Raw genomic sequence first — 19,202 nt, forward strand, 5'->3', positions numbered from 1 at the left:
AAAAAAAAAAAAAGCAACCTAAACTCCTTGAGGCCTTTATCTGTTCAGAGTGAAAACAAATCCTGGGGATCCCTTGGAGCTGAAGGGCTCGTAGAGCTGAGGAGGGGAGAGGGCGCCTGCATGGTATGAGAAAAAATAATTAGTTTTTTTTTCTTTTTTTTTTTTTTAAAAAGGGACAAAGCTCAGACTAGGCTGGTATACTCAAAACTGGCACCGAAATAACTATTATCAGAACTCATTCACACTAGTCCTTCTGGAGCCCTGGTGTGTGTAGACAAGCCCTCTCAGGCTCAGGCAAGGATTTGGGGTCAAACAGCCGCTGGCTCACCTGCCAGAGCCTGGGACAGTGTCCTGTAGTGTGTGTTCCCAGCCCAGGCCAGGAGAGTGAGCGGGAAGCGCCTGGAGCGGGGACAGGGCAGGTCTCAGCAGTGCAGGTGCATTTGCTTGAGCAGTGCCCGAGTTCCTCAGCGTGGCCCCGGCCCCGTTCCCTCCTGGCACCTCCCAGCGCTGGGGTTGGGGCTGCAGCGGCTCCTCAGGGGCTGCCAAACCCTGAGCAGTGCAGGGGCTGCCCCGCAGGAGTGTCCCCCCCCTGCCCAGGGCTCAGCAGGGCACCCACTGCCCTCTCCCGGAGTCGCCAGGGCTGCGTCTGCCCCGTCTGCAGGGCCAGGCTGGGGACAGGGCTGGGCACGGGACACTCCTGGGACATTCCTGCCCTTGGGCACAGCCAGGCCGCTCCTCTGAGCACGGTGCTCCCTGCGGGACAGGGCAGCTCACGACCTCCTGAGATGGGGATACTGAAGCACCACAAAAACGCCTCACCCTCGGCAGAGAGGAAGCACCTGGGGGTTGGGATGAGATGGACCTGGATGGCGGATTAACCCCAGTCCTCCAGTGTGACAGACCCTGTGACTGCCCGCCGTGTTCTTCCCAGGTGACTTCAGCTAAATCCCTACAGGCAGAGCAGCAGGGATGAGGAGAGGTGTCCTACAGAGAAAGTGTAGACTGAGAAAGTTTTACAATATAAATAGCATTCAAAATTATTATCATTAACAGTAAAAAGGATCTGGAAGAACAGAGGAGTGTCCCGTTCCCACCCCTGCTCATTCATTAATGCGTCCTCATTTATGTGACAATAAATACCCACTCCCACCCTGGCTGTCTGATGCCATTCATTTAATGCTGGAGAAAGAAGGGGGAGGGGTGGAGAGAGAGCACACCCCTCACCCCTCCTTCCCACTGGCAAAAGCTGAGCTACTTGTCTCTGTGACACCAATTCCTTGAATTTTATATATGTGTGTGTGTGTGTACATTATATATAGAGAGACACACACACAAATATATATCTCTAAAATTCATTACCTGTTGTTCCCACCCGCCCCCCTCCAAGAAGTGGAGATTATTATTATTATCGTACAACTGAAAACATGGAAAAATAAAACCCAGAAAGAAAATTGGGGGGATAGAGCCCCACCCATAAACAAAGGGTCCCCAGATGGGCACAGGCCCCACGCACCATGCAGGGAGCAGGGAAGAGCAGCGGGTACCCTCAAGGTTCATGTCCATACAAAGGGTATTTTTTGCTGCATCCTGCCCCCTGTTCCGGGATCTGTAGAATGGAGGAGGCAGCACCAGTCCTGCTGCAAACCGATCTCTTATGGGGCCTGGGGAGGAGCAGGGGTTTCCTTCCTTCCTCTCTCTCGTGTGTGTGGCACGGAGTTTGTTTTTCATTTGCCATCCCAATCTTTGTTCTCGCCTCACATGGGGTCCTCTTAGTAATTCTGTGTAAGAGCAAAACCAAACCACTGCCGTCGCTGTCTCTACGATTAAGGAGAAGCTGCTGGAGCAGCGGTGGGGGCTGGGGCAGCAGCTGGAGCTGGAGCAGGAGCAGGAGCTGGGGCTGGAGCGGGGGCTGGCTCGCCCTGTGGCCTGGAAGCATCGCCCTGGTCTGTGGAAGAAGCAGCCTCCTCTGGTTCTCCATCTTCTTTAGCGGCCAGGCCTTCAGGGTCAGGCAGCGATTCCTCAGAATCTGTGTTCAGGTCTTCCTCTTCATCGTCCTCCTCGTCGTCATCATCGTCGTCCTCCTCTTCGTCGTCCTCCTCTTCTTCATTCATCTCCTCCTCATCATCCTCTTCGTCCTCTTGGGAAGAGTCATCCTCGTCCTCCACATCCCCAGAGCCGGCTGCCCCCGGGCCCCTCTCCTGGGGCGCGGTGCCGGCTCTGCTCGGGGACGGGCCCTCGGCGGCCTCTGCCTGTTTCTTGCTGAGGTCCAGGGAGTCGTTGAGGCCCACGCCGGCCGCGTTCTGCAGGAAGAAGAGGGAGCTGTTGTTGTCAGCGCTGAGGTTGAGGGAGCTGTCCAGGTTGATGGAAGAGTTCTGGATGTCGTACTCGAGGGTGGAGTGGGCGAGGCCCTCGGGGCCGGGGGAGATGGCAGGCAGCTCCCCTCGCTCCTGCTTCTCGTGCTTGCGCTTGTGCGAGTCCATCTGCGACATGCCCACCACCGTGTGCTTGCAGCCAGGGTAGGTGCAGTGGAAGTGGGAGCACTTGAGTTTGTACTTGCAGTCGGGCACCTCGCAGTCCACGCTGGAGCTGAACTGGCAGAAGCCCGCGGCGCTGATGACGTCCTGCTTGCCGTGGTGCTTGCGGTGGGCCGTCACCTTGGTGCTGTCGGTGCAGCGGAAGCCGCAGCGCAGACAGTGGAAGTGTGTGCTGTTGCCAGAGAACTGACAGTCTGGGAAGTTGCAACTCAGCGAAGACTTGAAGCGCTTGAAATCGTCCAGCACCAGGTTGTCGACGCGGTCGTGGTGCTGCGCGTGCTTGTACATGTGGGTGCGGCCGCAGAACTTGTAGCCGCAGTTCTCCCGCGTGCAGTGGTAGTGGGTCACCTTGAGGGAGAACTGGCAGCTGGAGTCCTTGCAGTCCTCGTAGAGGTCGTAGCGCCGGAACCCCTCCAGCATCATCCCCTCGTCCAGCATCTTGCGGGAGGACGCGGTCTTGCGGCGCTTCCCGAACGGGGACATGTCCTCGATGATCCAGAAGCGCTTTTTGGCCCCCGAGGCGGTTGGCATGGTGATGGTGTTCCCTGGGGAGAGAAAGCGAGAGCGGTGTTGCTGGCAGCCAGGTCTCTGCATCTCCCAGCCCTCCTGGCAAGCTCATCCCCGAGCTCTGAGCGAGCCTGAGCTCCAGGATCCAGCACTGGCTGACTGGACATCACTTCCTCAATTTTCAGCATATCCTGCCTCGCCTCAGCTGGTGATGCTGATCTTATCCAATGCTAACTGTTGCTTCTCTGTTTGATACTCTCACAGTTTCTCCTGCTGCTGAATTAATCTCTAGTCCTGTCTTCCTCAAATGAGACTTGAACAGGGAGGAGTTGGCTTGTTCCTGTGCAAGGACTAAGGTGTGTTACTGCAGTTCCCTGGAGCGGTGAAGGAGTTTCAGGGGGCTCAGGGCCAGGACGTGTGCACTGTTCCCCCATCCAGGCTCTCGTAATCCACTACCATTGCCAAGGACAGGCAGGAAGTGGAGAAGATCCCATGCCTGATTAAAACTGCAAGGGGGGGAATTTATGGAAACAGGATGGACTTTGGCCAGGAGACTGCACCATCCCTCACTGTAATGAGCCTACATATTACAGTGAGTGCACTTAGAAAGACAGATGGACAGATGTTCAATGGGGCTAATTCTCATCATCACTAGCCAGTGGACTCTGAGAGAAAATACCAGTTCTGCAGCTTTCCCCTGGGTCTCAAAAATCACATGATGCCCCTAGTAAATAAAGAGCCCTCATCTATCTTCCCTTTCATTCACAGGGCCAGTGTATCTGGCCAGTGCTCCCGTCCCCCAGGATCACACTGACATCAAGGACTCGACCTCATTATATCTATTAACTTTCTTTCCTTCTCTGCTTGCTAGTTCCAGAATCAAACCACAACCTCCAGTATCAACATGCAGCGCAGACGAGGTTGGAGGCAAGAATTTCTCACCAGGTGCAGAACTGTGAGTGTAATTGGAAATTATAGCTTGCAACTAAAACATACTTCTTTTTTTTTTTTTTTTTTTTTTTGCCTCTCTTGCTGCTGAAACTGCCATCCTCTTGAAAAGAGACACCATTTGTGACATGCAGTGCCTGGGGCCCGAGAACCCAGAGCAGCTTGAATCCTTGTCTGGGAGACTGAAGGAGCAGTCATCTGTTTGACTGGTGTAGAGTTATTCCCTTCCTGGCTGATGCACAGGTACTCCAGGAATAGTATTCCATACCATTGCTGCCCTGCTGGCCCTTCAGTGACAGCCCTTCCAGAGAAGGAGGTGACCACTGAGGGGACTCCCTGGCGCTGTGGGACACGAGTCGCTGGAGTGGGGCAGGAACCTGCTCTCCCCCAGGGCCAGGCTAGAGAGGCTGCAGGATCAGCAGAGAACAGAAAGTTTCTCCACAGCCCTTTGTTAATGGCACTTGTGCTCAGCCTGCAGGTCAGGACACCGGCTTGGGGCTCGCAGGGTGAGCCCCTGGGAGCTGCTGCGAACTGCTGGGGCTGGTTTCACAGCTGCCAGAGAAAGGACAGCTCTGTCACTGCAGGCTGGGGATGGGCAGGCTCTTCCCTACAGAATCCGGGACCAATTTACTCCCTGCTCCCCACTGAACATCTGGTACTGTAAAATCCAGTTCTCCGCTCCCAATCGACTCGTGTAAGTGCATTTGTGCCTGGACAAGTTCCTGCTGTCCAGAGAAACTCCTTATTTTAAAAAAATTACAGCCAAACCATCAAGTCCTTTAGCATTAATTAGTGTGAATGCTCATATTGTCTGCCTTCAGATGGGAATGTGGGCTAAGTCATCTTTGGGGAAAGACTCTGGATGGGAATAAGTAGCATTTAAATTGTACCTGTTAAAAACTCAATGCATCTACCCAGTAGATACAACAGTTAAACAGACGTGCTTAAAACTTTAGTTAAAAAGCAATTCTGCTCCCTTATACAGGCAAAGTTTCGGAGTAAGGGCATGATGGAGAGAGATGACACCTTGGTGCACTCTCCCCCTTTGCCACCAGCCAACCTTCAGTCCCTGCACCCCATGGAACATTACAAGCCTCAGTGGGTATAATCCCCAGCAATTTCAATGTTTAATGTTTGCCATAAGCTTGTCTCTTCAACTACCAAAATATACCAAGGTAAAACCAAGAAAAACTGAAAAGCCTTTGATTAGAGGAAGCACAGCACAAGGTTAAGATGTTTCAGGTTGCATGCAAATCAGTTAAACAAGAAGCAAAAATACAGTTTCTTGTGAATTTTGTTAATTGGCACACACTCCTCTGGACAGGGCAAGGATCCTTCTCCTGCCAAGTCCCATGAGAAAAACCCATGAACTTCCAAGTGGAGTCGGTCCTCCAGCCACAGTCCCAACCATTGACCTTGGATTTACACATTACTAAAACTGGCAGGAAGAATGACTGGGACATTTGTAGGCTGCCAGAAGCCTCTTAAGTGTGAACTTTAAGCACAAATATGCCCTTAATTAACTAGAAAAGAGCTGGGAGTTGGGAAAAGAAGCCAAAACTGAGACACACCCTAAAAAGCAATCCCAGCTGGAATGAGAATCCCCAGCCTGAGACAGCTCTGATCTTAGTCACACATGGGAAACATGGCAGCCCGAAACCCAAAAATCTCTCTGTGCTTTCTGCAGCTGGTTAGAGCAGATATAAATAACAGTGAGTGTGAGAAACAGCCCGAGTTGCTGTTGATGTCACTGTGTGACACCGCCTGGTCTGCAGGGGAAGGCCCTCCTGAGCTGTGGGTACATGTGCAGCTCACGAGACCAACAGAAACACGGGGCCTGGGTACCTCCTCAGACATGTACCTGCCAAGATACACGTGCAGGCACTGGGCTGGGTGGCCTGGAAGATCTAACCAAGAATGTCAAGTCCCACTAAGGCCACAAGAGCAGAAGTTTTGCTCTGTGGCCTCCTTGATGTTATCGAGAGGCTGACAGCGCATTTTAGTTGTGAATTTTGTTAGGTTTTTCTCACAGTTAGGAATTGGTGGGAACTGCTCTCAGGTACCTGAGTGTCTGTGAATGATTTGCTGTGGTTTGGGTTCCTTTAGCTGTGGTTACTGTGCGAGCAGGGAGAAGGAGCAGGCACGGGCAGGCCCCTGGGTAACGTTAGATAAGGCACAGAGTGACGTCTGCTGCTCTACTGACCCAAAGGTGCAGAGAAAAAAAAACGTGGGCAGGGTGAGTGGGGAAGGAGGTGGGCACAGGACACGGAGAGAAAGCAAAGAAGTGTTACCTGCTGCATCCTGCACTAAGGGAACGTCACTTTTTACTGGAGTTGGAGTGGCAATGATGGGCGAGAACCCAGCGGTGCTGGCGGCAGGCATGACAATGCCTCTGCTGGCTCCCAGAGTGGCACTGAGCAGGGAGTACGAGAGACAAGATGGAGAGAAGAGATAGGGCAGGGTGGGGAGGGGAGACCTAAGCAGGGCTTGTGAGAAAGATGGAGGCAGAGATGGTGGTGGAGGTTGTGGTGCAGTGTGGGCATCGTTGGCAGCAGCAGTAGCAGCAGAAGGAACCAGGCAGCCTGGAGAATGAGGAGAGAAAAAAAAAAAAAAAAAAAAAAAAAAAAAAAAAAAAAAAAAAAAAAAAAAAAAAAAAAAAAGAAAAAAAAAAAACACAACAAAACAAAAACCAAACCAAAACAGAAAAAAACAAAAGAACTGAAATGAGAACCCAAGAGCAGAAGCAATACGATGAAAATGGAAAATACATTCACAAATGTATGAAACAGAACTGTAATGGAGAAGGAACAGAAGGTGAGGAACTGACAGCACCAGGAAGAGGAGGGTTGTCTCTGCAGGAAGTAGGGTGGCTTTATGGCATGGGGGAAGAGCCACAGGCTTTCAGGCAGGAATTCCTGATTGACTGGTCCTTGTTCATCTACGTGGTGCCTGCCTGTTCCAACTACCAGCTGTAAGGGTGCTCTGACACTCGGGGGGGTGGAGCTGCCCCTGCCTGGAGAGCATTTCCTAGGAAAGGTGACTTGGGCTACCACTGACACAGGAGAGTGCCAGGAAGCACTGCCCACAGACCCTCTGGGGGAGCCACAATGTCGTGGGGCAGCCCCTGTGGGGACCCAGCAGTGGCACGAGGCTGGCTGTGCTGTGTGATGGCCTTTGTCTGGTGGGGGAAAGAAAAGCAGGAAAATTAAAGCAAACTGAGGCAGCCTATGCAGAGTATCACACTTCACCCTGGGAAGGACAGCCTAGAGATGCCTGAAACCACGAGATGACAACAGAACTCCCAGCAGGCACCTGAGTCCTGACAAGCTGACCCTGTAACACAGAGCAGTGCGAGACGGCTGCACCTTACCCAGCAAACAGGGCACGAGGGCAGGAACTTAACTCCCAAAAGAGGGGCTGATGGGGGTCTCCTCTGTACAACACTGCACAAAGTGGAATAAGAGCTTCTGTGTGAGGAAGGGAGCTCGCTGAGCTGCTTTTATACAGAGCTTTCTGAAGATGGGGTAGGTTTTATCCTCTGTGAAGATAATATTTGCTGTTGTACAGTCCTTCTCTACCTCACCAGTACAGCAAAGTGCCTGACTTCAGATGCTGCTCGAGGAAATGCAAAAAGCTACCAAGGGAAATGCCAAGTACAGAATAGGCCCACAGCTCTTTTTTTCCTGTTTTTTTGTTTTGTTTTTTTTTTTTTAAATCAGCTATTAAAATAGACCCAACTTCAAGACCCAGGATAAAAACCTCTCTTTGTGGGGAGAAAAAAGATATGCTGTTAGTTCCTGGATGCTTGAGGTGCACATTTTGATGGACCTTTCTCTCAAGTGCAGGAGAGAGCTGGGTTAGTGAGAGGCACTACTGTGAAGTTGGTACAGTTCATATTTTAAGGTGCAGCTACCCCTCGGCCTCTCTTCATGAGTTTATCTCCCAAGAGAGCAGGCAAGTGATGACCCATCTCACACCCCTGCCCTTCTCCCTTACCTGCTGATGTACTTTCATTGCCCACTGGAGTGCTGGAGCAGCTGCGGTCCATGTTGGAAGATTCAGAGGAGATCCCCCCAGGGCTGCAGCCAGTGTAATCCATGTACTCATCTGTTTCGGTGTCCATCATGCTGGGGGGTCCCTGGAAGGAAGCTGGGGTTCCTGATGAGGCTGGGCTGGGTGCCATGCTGCCAACCTGGGGGAGATTCTCATTTCTTGGAGTGTGGCCAATAACCTGCAGCAGGAAAACAGGACAGGGACTTTCACACCAAAAGCGAGATGCCAAGACCAAAACCATCTGTCTGCACGTTTATGTCTCTCCAGCTCATGAGGGATGGCTGGAACATGCTTGGGAGTGGAACCCATGGCACTGGGGCCAGGAGAGCAAATCTTCCTGCACGGGGAGCTCAGAGCATTAGACTTGGCACGGGCAGCCTGGCATGTGAGCTGTGATGCACTCAGAGCTGGGAGTGTTAATCTTGGCACCACGTCCTGGTGTGTGCATTCTGAGGCGTTCACAAACAGGAGGTGTTAATCCTGGCATTGCTGCCTCACTGTGTAGGTCCTGCTGCAGTCAGACACTGCAAACATGACTGTCGGTGCTGAGACACGGGGGGCACACGCGTGTGCTGTGCTCACATGGCCTGGCCTCGTCTGGACAGTCATGAACTGGTGCCTGGAGTATATCCCAACACTGCACAAACTGCCCAGGGAGAACCATGGCACGGGACAAACCAGAGGCAGTGCCAGCCCAGCAGTCTGGTCAGCTCTGCACGAGCCCCAAGCTGTGGTTTGACCCTTGCTGGCTGCACTGCTCCATGGGCTGAGCCCACATGAGGACGAGTGCTGTGAGTTCCCAGGACTGCTCAGGCCACCACCGCTGCTTCTCACCGACACAGGACTGCCAGTGAGAGGGGATGGAGGTCAAACCCAGCATTCCCTGCCCAGCATGCACTAGAATTCTCAGGGCTAAACTCAGCATGTGCTACAAGAGTAGTGAACACAAATCTATTTGTTTGATTCTTGTACCTTAGCTTTCTGTGTAAAGACCCAAAGCTGCCACAACAGCAACACCTTGGCATCTGTGAACTCGTTAAATCCAACAGCACTAGGCTTGAACAGTTCACTTATTGACAGTAGTTAATAACTAACAGGGACCTCTCATTCCCATGCTGTGGAATGAAAGAGGGTTTCCATCTTGCTTCTACAGATGGCCCCTTTTGTTTTCCATATAGCAGATGATGTTGTTATGGTCAGATCAGCCACAGGCATTTAAATAAAGCCAGCCTGTTTCATCTCCCAAGTCAGTGGAAGCTAAAGCAACTGAGGAGCAAGAACAAGCAGGAGGTGGCAGGAATGCTGTCCCTTGGAGCAGCAGCTCAGTGATGAAGCTCAGTGCTCTTCCATTTATTCAGAGAACAGACAAATCTACTCTGCCAGTTGCTCTCAGTTATGTGCTAGAAAAGCAGCAACTGCATCACTGCTACTTCCTGAGAGAGGACAGGGAGTGCCCCAGCTAACTCCACATCAATAAGGGAAGGGAAATTTCAAGCCTGGTATTTCTCCCATCTTAGGTGGAAGCAGTAAATGATTCTTTATGTGCAACAGGAAATGTTTGCTTTAACCAGCACGTTCAATTCTTCCACATCCTAAGCACTTTAATTTTAATAAGCCAATTGTGTATACTGAGAGAGCTGGGAGAGAGTGCAAGTTGTAAATATGATTCTTTTAGTGTTATCCTTCTCAATTTTTTCCTCCATAATTCACCAGGAGAAGCTGTTTACACTAAGCAATGCCTTGCTGTCTGTGCTTCATCCTCTTTCCTCAAACTGTGCAAGTCCAGCCAGGTAAAGCCACTGTGGGTGTTCTCCCAAATCCCAGCAGGATCCCCCCGTGCAGACACACATCCTCAGGAGTGTCCTGGCCCTGCAGCAGCTCTGCAGCCAGAGGGGCCAACACTGCCTGTGGATCTGCAGCTCCAATGAGCAGGAGTTACCTGAGTGGGGACTCGATCGAAGTTCTTCCCCAGCATCCTCCTCATGTGCTTTCTGGCGTGGGATGTCATTTGGTGCTTGAGCAGGAAGGAGAACTGGCAGCCCTCCCGGATGCAGTGGAAGTGACTGTTCACCTGGTTGTACTTGCAACCTGCAGACACAAAACCCATTGTATGCAGTGCAGGAAGGTACAGGGAGGGAGCAGGACTGGGAAAGGTGGTTGGATGGGACAAAGCTGCTGCCACGTGGGTTTCTGGGGGATTGAACATTATCAGTGGCCGTGGGTTCTTCAGGAACTGTCCTGAATGTAAAAAACCAAACCAACAGTCTACTGCCTGCTGAGCAACTGCAAGAGAGGATTACAGTGTACACTGATTTAAGAAGTGAGCCTGAGCTGAGTCCCATCCCTCATTGTTTCATTATAAAGAAAGGAACATTACCATTACATCTAGTCATGCCTAATGCTCTCCAGTCTTAGCTAGTGCCTTTTCTTTTACAAAAGGAACAAAACCGAGACATTTAGCTGTATCACAGAAGTTACAGTCAAAAATACACGCTCATAATTAGATTAGAAATAAAAAGTTCTTTTTCTCTTTTTTTTCCTGTGGTTGTGCTCTCAGAAAAGCAGTCTTGTACCAGCTCCAGCTCTGGACAGTGTGTGCTCTCTGGCCAGATAGGAATGAGCCAGAAGTGTTCATTGCTACTCCAAATTTGTTGTATAACAGGGGCAGCTACTGAACAACAAGCAATTCACTGGGTCCTGGCATAGAGCACTTCACACGTTCTGCTCCTCGTGGCTACAGCCATGTGTGCCAGGAGTGTGGGGCATTAACAATCCCAAACAGCCACTTTCTATAGCTGATAAATAATGGCTTGGTGTAGTTCAAACACAGCTGTACCAATAATCAAGTTCTGCTGTTCTCCCCCCTCCCTTGGCCATACCCTCAGACACACAGAGGTACAGCCAGGCTCCCTTTTACACCCATCCACCTTTACTTGTATGTGCATTCTTTTGTCTCTCTCTCCAATCATACACATGTATATATTTATACACACAGAAACATGTATGTGTGTTTGTTCAGAAACATTCACAGCCCTTAAAGCAGGGGCAGCGCTTTCTGCTTCTATCCACACACACATTTTCTGCATGTATCTCCACACACAAACATAAAAAGCAGAGAGGAACAGAGACACAGGGGTGGGTTCATGTTGGGATAACCACACCACCCCATCCCACTGCCTCTATCTGTGCAGGCAAATGGCTAAATGGACGTGCCCTGCACAGCAGGTCCAGCCCACAGGCGTGTGCACACACTGCTGGATGCAGGGACCCCATCCCTCCCCAGCACAAACACTGCTGACACACACACAGCCCGGAGCTGCCTCGCTGCCAAGCGGCTCCTGAATCACCCAGCCCGTGTGGAGCTGCCAGCCAGCGTTTCATGTCCATGCCAAGAGTGTGTTTGTTTAGGTATCGCTCTGCCCACAGCCCCACCTCTCCTGCCCTCCCCATCCCTCTGATCCCTGTGCTCTGGGACTGGGAACAAACAGTGCTGTGGGATGAAACACTATCAGCACAGGGCAGGTGAAGGCTCGCCTGTTGCCAGGGCACCGTGTGGGCTGGGTGTCATCTATCACTGTCCTGCTTTGTCTGGCCCCTGCTTTCACCTGAAACACCCAAAGGTGAGTAAATAACACAACTGCTGAATCTGCTGCCATGTGTCAGTGAGATCCAGGCAGGCACTGGCCATGGGGTGTTGACACTCATTACCCTGGTTACCACAAACAAGCTTCCATTTGGGTACAGATTTTTGACGTATTCAAAGCTGAGAGGTTTGGTTCTGGTTACTGTGGCTGTTTCCCTGCAATGGGGGGGGGGGGGAACAGCACTCAGAAGTGTTATTCTGAACCTTGTTTTGTTCCAGCCTTTGTTCCAACCAGGACTGTCAGGGAAGACTTGTATCTGTGACACTGTTAAGCCAAACCACAAGGAGAATCCCAGGAAGTTCAGGACAGAGCTCTGCTGGAGCTCTCTTTAGGGCCTCCCCCTGTTCAGAGCCCTGGATTTCAGCTCTAGGTACCTCCCCAGGAACTCATTTTACTTTCTGTTGCTGTGTTTGTTTTCCCAGTTTCACACTGGAGGCACTTGGATTTAATAACTGCTGCAGTGCTGCTGATAGTTCTGGCAAGTGGGCCAGCCCCAGTCTGAGGTTGTGCCACACTGGGTGTTTCCTTAGGCCCTGCTCAGATGGGAGGGAGGCTGTATTCCCTGGGAACACAACCACAGGGGCTGTGGAGAATGGGTTTGGAGGAGAAGGGAGTAGTTTATTGCATGCTCTTCTCCATTTCTCTCTCTCTCTCTGGTTATTTGCCCTTTGGCTTTCAAAATGCCGCACTGGCAATGGCTAAAAAAAAAAATCAAATCATCCTAAAGCACCCTTAAGCTTCACCCAACACAAGCAGTAGGTACAAAAGACTACAAAGTATAAAAACAAACAAACACCAAAAAAAAAAAAAAAAAGGCTTTGACAATTAGCTTACAAACGAAAAACAAAGGGAAGCTGTATGTCCAGACAAATAATACATAGATACAGTCCTCTCCATCACAGTTTCTATCCATTTGCCTTGAGTCTTTTTGAGAAAACATGCACCTGGGATTGCCTGGGAAAAACCAGGCTTTGTGTTTTGCCTGTCTTGTTTAGTGATTTAATGACCAAATACCTCTTAAGCAAAACTCGCAGGTCCTGACTCCTGGGCATGGGACAGACCACATAAGAAAGGGAACAAAACTCACCCAATCTGCCACATTCTTCCCGCTTGGTAAAATACTTGAAGCCATTGGCTGCTCTTCTCTCTGCCTTCTCGTGTTTCTTCACGTGCCAGGGCAGCTTGGTGGTGATGTTTGTCACGAAGTAGCAGCCGGGACGCAGACAGTGGTAATGCCCTCGCATCCGGAATTCACAGTGCTGGGGGGGCAAACAGGCACCTGCTTCAGGCAGCACTCAAACAGATGCACCCTCACCTGCCTGCCTAGATTCATCACAGACTTCTATTCTATTTCATCCTGTGCCCCTCAGGTCACTCTGGTCCTCCTGTCTGCTTCACCCCAGTCAAATAAACACAAAAGCATCACCATTTCCCATTTGACAGAAACCAAACGTTTTGTAATTAAGACCCTTCCGTGGTTCTGCAGTTAGACCAGGAATGCCACACTCAGCCTCCCTTCCTGCTGGGCAGTCAGTCAGTCGACCTGATCCTTGTCCTCCTTCTCCCCCCACTCCCACACTGCTCTGGGACGGCTCTTACCTGGTTGGGACAGAGACACTGCAGGGAGTAATAAGCAAACTGGTCTCGCACGTTCACCAGGTTGTTGTTGGGGTTGATGTGGTCCAGGCAGTGGGATTCTGCTTTGCCAGAGGTTTTGCACACATACTTGCAGTTCCCAAAGAGACAGTGGAAGTGGAATTTGTTGGCGTACTTGCAGTCTGTTGCCAGGCAGGGATCGCTGGAATACATCCAAAACCCAATCATCACCTTCACTCATTTCACACATTTGTTCCTTTGCCAAAATTTAATTCAAGGGGAGCCCAGCTGAAGCCTCTGTTCCAAACATGGCCCACAGATTTCCCATAGCCACCTTCCTCTTTAGGGAAATTGAAGTTGGCAACGCTACTGCACTTCCACCCAGCCAGGGCACTCTCCTGACTAACATTATTAGAACACAGCAGTGCACGGTGGGTTCTGTAGTCTTTGAGGGACACTCTTCCAATTTGGAGCTCAACTGAAACAAAACTCTTGGGCAATCCCACTGCAGGATCCCAGGGCTTCCCCTGATCAGACAAAATCATCACTGGTCCCCCTCATCAGCTAAATGGATTTGGTACCTTACACCCCCAATTCATTCCAAGGATTTCTGGCCCAATAACCCTTCAGTATCAGAAATACTGCAGACACCTGTGCTTCTGTACAGCCCTCACAAGGGATAAAAAAGGAATCAGTGATATATATCAGCAAGTTTATTTCTCCTCTAAATTTGTGCCTAAAAGTGCTCTCAGATCTACTTGAAAACCTTGATTTTTTTTTTTTCCCTACTGAAAGTATTTCCTAGACTTCAAAGAGGTAAATATTCTGTGGGGTAAAGGTCAGAATACTTTCTAGACAGAAGGTCTCAGTGGTGAACAGAGGTGTAGCACTGCAGCTGAGGAGTGGTACAGAGGGCACTGCAAGGCTGGGGGCACAGAGGAGGCAGAGGCAGCTCCAACTTACTTCTCCTGGAACTGCAGAAATCCGGGTTTGACCTGAGGCTTGGCGTTCTCCAGGGAAGTCGTTGCCAAGGGTGAAGCTGCCAGGTTAGGCACTGATGCTGGGATCTGAGGCATCTGGGGTATGGTGGAAGCCAGCTGCTTCCAAGCCAGCAGTGTGGGGGCAGAGGGCACAGCAGCTGGGCTTGGAGTGGGCACATCGAGGGCAGGAGCACTTGCCATGGTGGCTGAAGTAGCAGATGGTGACGAGGGGGCCAGTGAGGCTTTATTCTCAGTAGTGGTTGAGAAGGGAGACTCAGAGTTACTTTTCACAGTTCCACCCTCAGTTCGGAAGTGAAAACTGCAAAAGGACAATGTTCACTCAGACATAAGTTCTTGACCATTGCACATGATTTGATTAAACACCAACAAGAAGGGGGCAGGAGTCTGCAAGCAAATTGGCTGAGGATAAATCCTAAAAGGGGCTTTGCAAGCCCTCTGTGAGGGGAAGGGAATTCTTTAAGAGGGTAGAGAAATAAGAGAAATCAGGTGTGTGAAACCAGGGAAAGGCCACAGTCAGAGCTCAGTGTGGCTATGGGGCAGCTTCCCAGGGCTGTGGAGAGAAGCCAGTAGTGTGTTGTAGTGAACCACAGGGAATTACCCAACAGGAGAGACCAGCTGTGCTAACAGATCTATCTTAAAATCTGCAACACCTCCTTCCCTTTGACCCCTTCAGACTCAGGCACATGACCAGCTGCCCAAGGCCTGACTCACTCTCACTTGGACATTCCCCTGCCTTTAAAAGGAACCTGGGGTGGTCTTGAGCTGGTCCCTCCGTCCCTGCAGTGTGTGCAGAGCTTCCTCAAGCCTGCTGCTCTCCCCCTTACTTGGCGTGTTTGATGGCTCCATCCAGGGTGCTGAACAGGGCCCCGCACTCCTCCACCACGCAGTGGAAATGCACCTTGTGCAGGAAGTCGCACTGGGCATCGCAGAAATCCTTGGTGCCAAACCTGCCCAAAGCAGACAAGCAGACATCTTAGGAGAGGCCCCAGGAGAGAAGCAGGGTTGGAACAGGCACATTTCCTTTGTTTTTCAGCTCTATCAGCGTTCCCACAAACAGCAGTCGTTCAAGGGACTCCGGATCCACCTCCTGCCTTGAAGCAGCAGGGTATCCCACAGTGGGGAGAGAGGAAGCACCACCTATGCACCCACTGCAGCCTGGACTGCAGGAACACTGCAGGGCATCATCCCTGAATACAGAACCACCACCCTGCCATGCAAACACCGTCCAAGATGTGCCTTGTGTCATCCTGGAGTAAACGCTAAGAGGGCAAAACCAGCTCAGTGTGGTGTCACTGCTCACCCACTGCTCAGATCCTCTGCCTTTAAAAGAGAGGCACAAATAACTGTGGTTTCAGGAAACTCCAGAATCACAGGGAATGGAGAAATCAAGTAAGAAACACTGGCAGGAAGGATCTGAAAGTTAACAAGGGAATCTTGCATAATTAAGATACAACAAACTACAGTTGCTCTGATGAGCAGGAAAGCAAGAAACAAACGGCAGCCTGTGTGGTCCCAGGAGGGACCTCTCACCAAGGGGAGGGTAAAGGGAAAAGAAAAAAACTTGTACTGGAGAAGGCCTGGATATAGAACACATGCTGTCAGTTATGGCTGCAGGGAGAAGAGGAAGGAAAGCAGTGGTAGGGTAAGAGAGAAGAAAACAAGTCACTGCAAAGTAAAGGGGTTGTTTTATCAGGGACAAGAGGTGCTGAACCTAAAAAGGAGGCCAAATGAAAATGGGAGGTGATGAGTCAAAAATGGCTGCACTGTAATATTTGCTTTGGGTGAGGAAAACTAAAGACAAGGCAGATAAAGGGGCTGGTTGGAAAAATATAAATATGCACAAATCGGCCAGTCTGGGTGATGTATGTCCTGAAGTGTAATGGAAATTAACTCCCAAACTGACTGCATGACTATTTGCTGGTTTTTAAGACACAGAGAAGAGGGAGGTTTACTATGTAATTGGAAAAAAAAAACAACCAGTCAAGGTACTGGTTCTTTCGGGGGGGGGGGGGAAAGTCAAATCATCTTCGGCAATTATCACACCTCTGGCCTTAACTTCTTCTTCCAGTAAAGTAATGGAACAAATATTAAGAGGGAGGAGAAAATCATTAAACATCTAGAGGATAAAGGAACCATGAGCAATAAACAGCATCAGGATTATAAAGAATAAATCTTGCCAGACAAATTTAATTGCTTTTTTTGATAGAATTACGAAATTAGTGGATGAAGGGATGCAATATATTTGGATTTTAGTAAAGCATTTTGATACAGTCTCGCATATGCTCGGAATTAATTCCAATTGGCCTGGATGTGATGCCACCTCATGGCTTGAAACTGGCTGAGGGACTGTAAACAAAGGCTGATGACAACCAGCACCACACTGAGCTGGGAGGAGGCATCGTGTGAGTGCTGAGAGGAGGACTTGGGGTAGCCTGAGCTTATTTAACATCTTCATTAGTAATCTAGGAGTAAGCAGCGTGATAATGAAATTCACAGAAGATGCTGAACCGGGAGGAGTTGGCAACACCAGAGCAAGAGGAGAGAAAGAGCAGGGAGAGGCCTGGCAAGAGAAGGGAGAGGGTTCAGAGCACCAGAGCTGTGTTGGAAACACACAGCTGATACAGCTGGGGGGGTGTTGTACACAGAGCAACATTAATCGTGTCCTGTGTCATGGGGGATGGCAAACACGGGACACACACAATCTGTACAGGTGCAAACACTGAGCTCCTGCATGGGGGGCACAAAGCTTGTTGTGTCTGGGTGGTGCCAGAGCAGGGGCAGCCCAGCTGTGCACGGAGCCAGAGCAAAGGGAGTAAATCTGCCTGGGTAAATGGAATGCTGAAAGTCTGTGACCATCTGAAGCGGGGGGAACTCCAACTGCACAGAGGCATTATCTGCTGTGGTTCAAGGGGATGCAACCAGAACCGCAACAAAATTACAAAAAGGGAAATTCAGGCAGCAAACACGGAAAAAATTGTGACGCTGAAACTTCTTAGGTGGTAGAATAATGCTCGCAGAGACAAGAAAATAGCCACACTGCCTGGCATAATTACAACCAGGCTGGGCCGAATGCAAATGGACTGCAGGGAAGGATCTCACAGTGGCCAGAGGCAGATGGACCAGAAGACTTCCTAGTCTTTTCCATTAAAGCCTGTGATTTACAAAGTGTCCACAGGCATTTGTAGGCAATTAATCTGTGTCAGAACACAAAGCCATGTGTCTGCCTGGGTGTATCTGTGTGTGCTCAAAGCATGTGTCTGTCTGGGCATGTATGTGTGTGTGTCTGTGTGGGTGAGGTTTGGACCTGTTCCATTTTCTTTCTGAGTCTCCTTTCCTACAACAAAACCAGCAGACACCATCCCAGTTCCCATACCCCTTATACCTGCTGCCATGTCCCCAATCCCCCAGACTTCCTTTGTTTCAGTGGTCTGTGGTCAGGGGAAATGGCCCAGGAAGCCTGTTAAGGGTCCATGACCCCTGTGCAGTAACTGAACATGGTCCCACACGAGTTCAGTGCTGAGGGGACACTGCAGTGGGTCCCCAGGACTCCCAGACCAGGGACATAAGGAGCAGCCTAAGATGAATTCCAGGCCAACGGAGCTTTGTGAAGATCTGTGCTCATCTTTGGTTCTCAAGGTGCCTTTGCAGAATAACTCAGTGTGGGCAGACATTGCTTATGGGACATCAGCCCCTGGTGCAGGCAGCAGGGACTGGACATGCTCCAGGTGGTCAGGGTATATGACAGAGTCAGGCCTTTACATTCAGCAGAACTCTGCACTCAGGGGTGAACCAATGAGCCAGACACTTTGCAAAGGAAATCCCTTCCCCTGTCCTGTACTCCCAGCTCCACGCTCTCCTTACCGGCGCAGGTACATCTTCCATGGCTCAGAGAGCTTCTCCTGGACAAGGGCCTTCACTGCCTTGCCCAAGTACTGGGTTGGCTGCCCAGACTCAGCCTGGCTGCCATCACCTTCTGTCTTAATGTTCAGCAGGTTGCCAAGGCTGGCACTGGTCTTGGACATCTGGAACAAGAACACAGACACTGCATCAGGCCCAGCAACAGCCACGGACACCCTCAGGACTGTCCCACACCAAGCTGTGCCTTCAAAGATTGTGAGAAGACAAGAAGTCTGCACAGGCTGCCCCAACTGCATCAGCCAAACTTAGTAACACCTCACCCTTCTGCATCCTCCACCCAACTATCACAGAGCACTCAGGTGCCCATCAAATATTCATGGCTCTTGCTCAGTAATGAAGCATCGTGTCTGTTTTATACAGGGGGCAGCTGAGGTGAAGAGAGGTCCCCTATTTGACTATGGAAAAGGTGTGCAGGCTAAAACAGTAATAGCCCTGTGCAGCTCCTACAAAATGCTGCTCTCTGTACAGAGCTCTGGTAGAACTGGTAAGCTTGGGTTTATTTAGAGTAATCTTGTCCCTGCCCCAAGGATGTCTCCTTTAAAGTGAATATCAGGTATGTGTGAGGGTGGAAGGAGGAAAATGTCATTCAACTGGGCGGGAAAAAAATCTGCCTCATACTTAAGTCCCTGGAAAATTCTTACTAACTTCAGCAATGAAATATGTCACTTTCTGTGCTAAACAGACACATGCCCCAAAAAGCAGGACTCAGCCTCACAACCTGCATTGTGTGAGAGGCTTCAAATAGACGCTGCACAGAGAAGGTTTAGAGGTCCAGATGTGGTGTGCAGGATAAGAAAAAAGAAGTCACTCAAGAGTGCTTAGAGGGAAAATTTTCTTTCAGAATAAATGCTCGATTTCCCAGACCCTTCCTTGCTCTGTTGTGCTCTCAATTACCTCCAGTAACAACAGTGAATTTCACAGCATGAACAAAATGCAGGATTGGGCCCGATACTTGCACTGGAAACTCCACCCACTTGAGGATCTCAAAGCCCTTTATAAAT

General features: G+C 50.3%; 1 protein-coding gene across 9 annotated transcripts in view; it reads right to left on the bottom strand.

Annotated features, from left to right (window-relative positions):
* Positions 1–1,008: 1,008 nt before the first annotated feature.
* The window catches only part of CASZ1 (castor zinc finger 1), a 275,827-nt gene continuing 257,633 nt past the window's right edge, over positions 1,009–19,202 (bottom strand). For 8 of the 9 annotated variants that reach the window (XM_027882516.1, XM_027882519.1, XM_027882522.1 and 5 more), the window contains 9 exons: positions 18,145–18,305; positions 15,108–15,230; positions 14,246–14,581; positions 13,286–13,484; positions 12,774–12,945; positions 9,982–10,130; positions 7,986–8,220; positions 6,281–6,571; positions 1,009–3,079 (listed from right to left, as the gene is read on the bottom strand). In XM_027882516.1, coding sequence (XP_027738317.1) covers positions 1,824–3,079; positions 6,281–6,571; positions 7,986–8,220; positions 9,982–10,130; positions 12,774–12,945; positions 13,286–13,484; positions 14,246–14,581; positions 15,108–15,230; positions 18,145–18,305 — 2,922 coding nt within the window. In that variant the 3' untranslated portion in view covers positions 1,009–1,823. The remainder of the gene's footprint in view (positions 3,080–6,280; positions 6,572–7,985; positions 8,221–9,981; positions 10,131–12,773; positions 12,946–13,285; positions 13,485–14,245; positions 14,582–15,107; positions 15,231–18,144; positions 18,306–19,202) is intronic. The other variant, XM_027882523.1, reaches the window with a different exon arrangement.

The sequence above is a fragment of the Empidonax traillii genome, unplaced genomic scaffold (genome assembly GCF_003031625.1).
Source record: "Empidonax traillii isolate 1590-97213 ecotype Southwest subspecies unplaced genomic scaffold, ASM303162v1 scaffold106:size2091409, whole genome shotgun sequence".
In the NCBI taxonomy this organism is placed as follows: domain Eukaryota; kingdom Metazoa; phylum Chordata; class Aves; order Passeriformes; family Tyrannidae; genus Empidonax; species Empidonax traillii.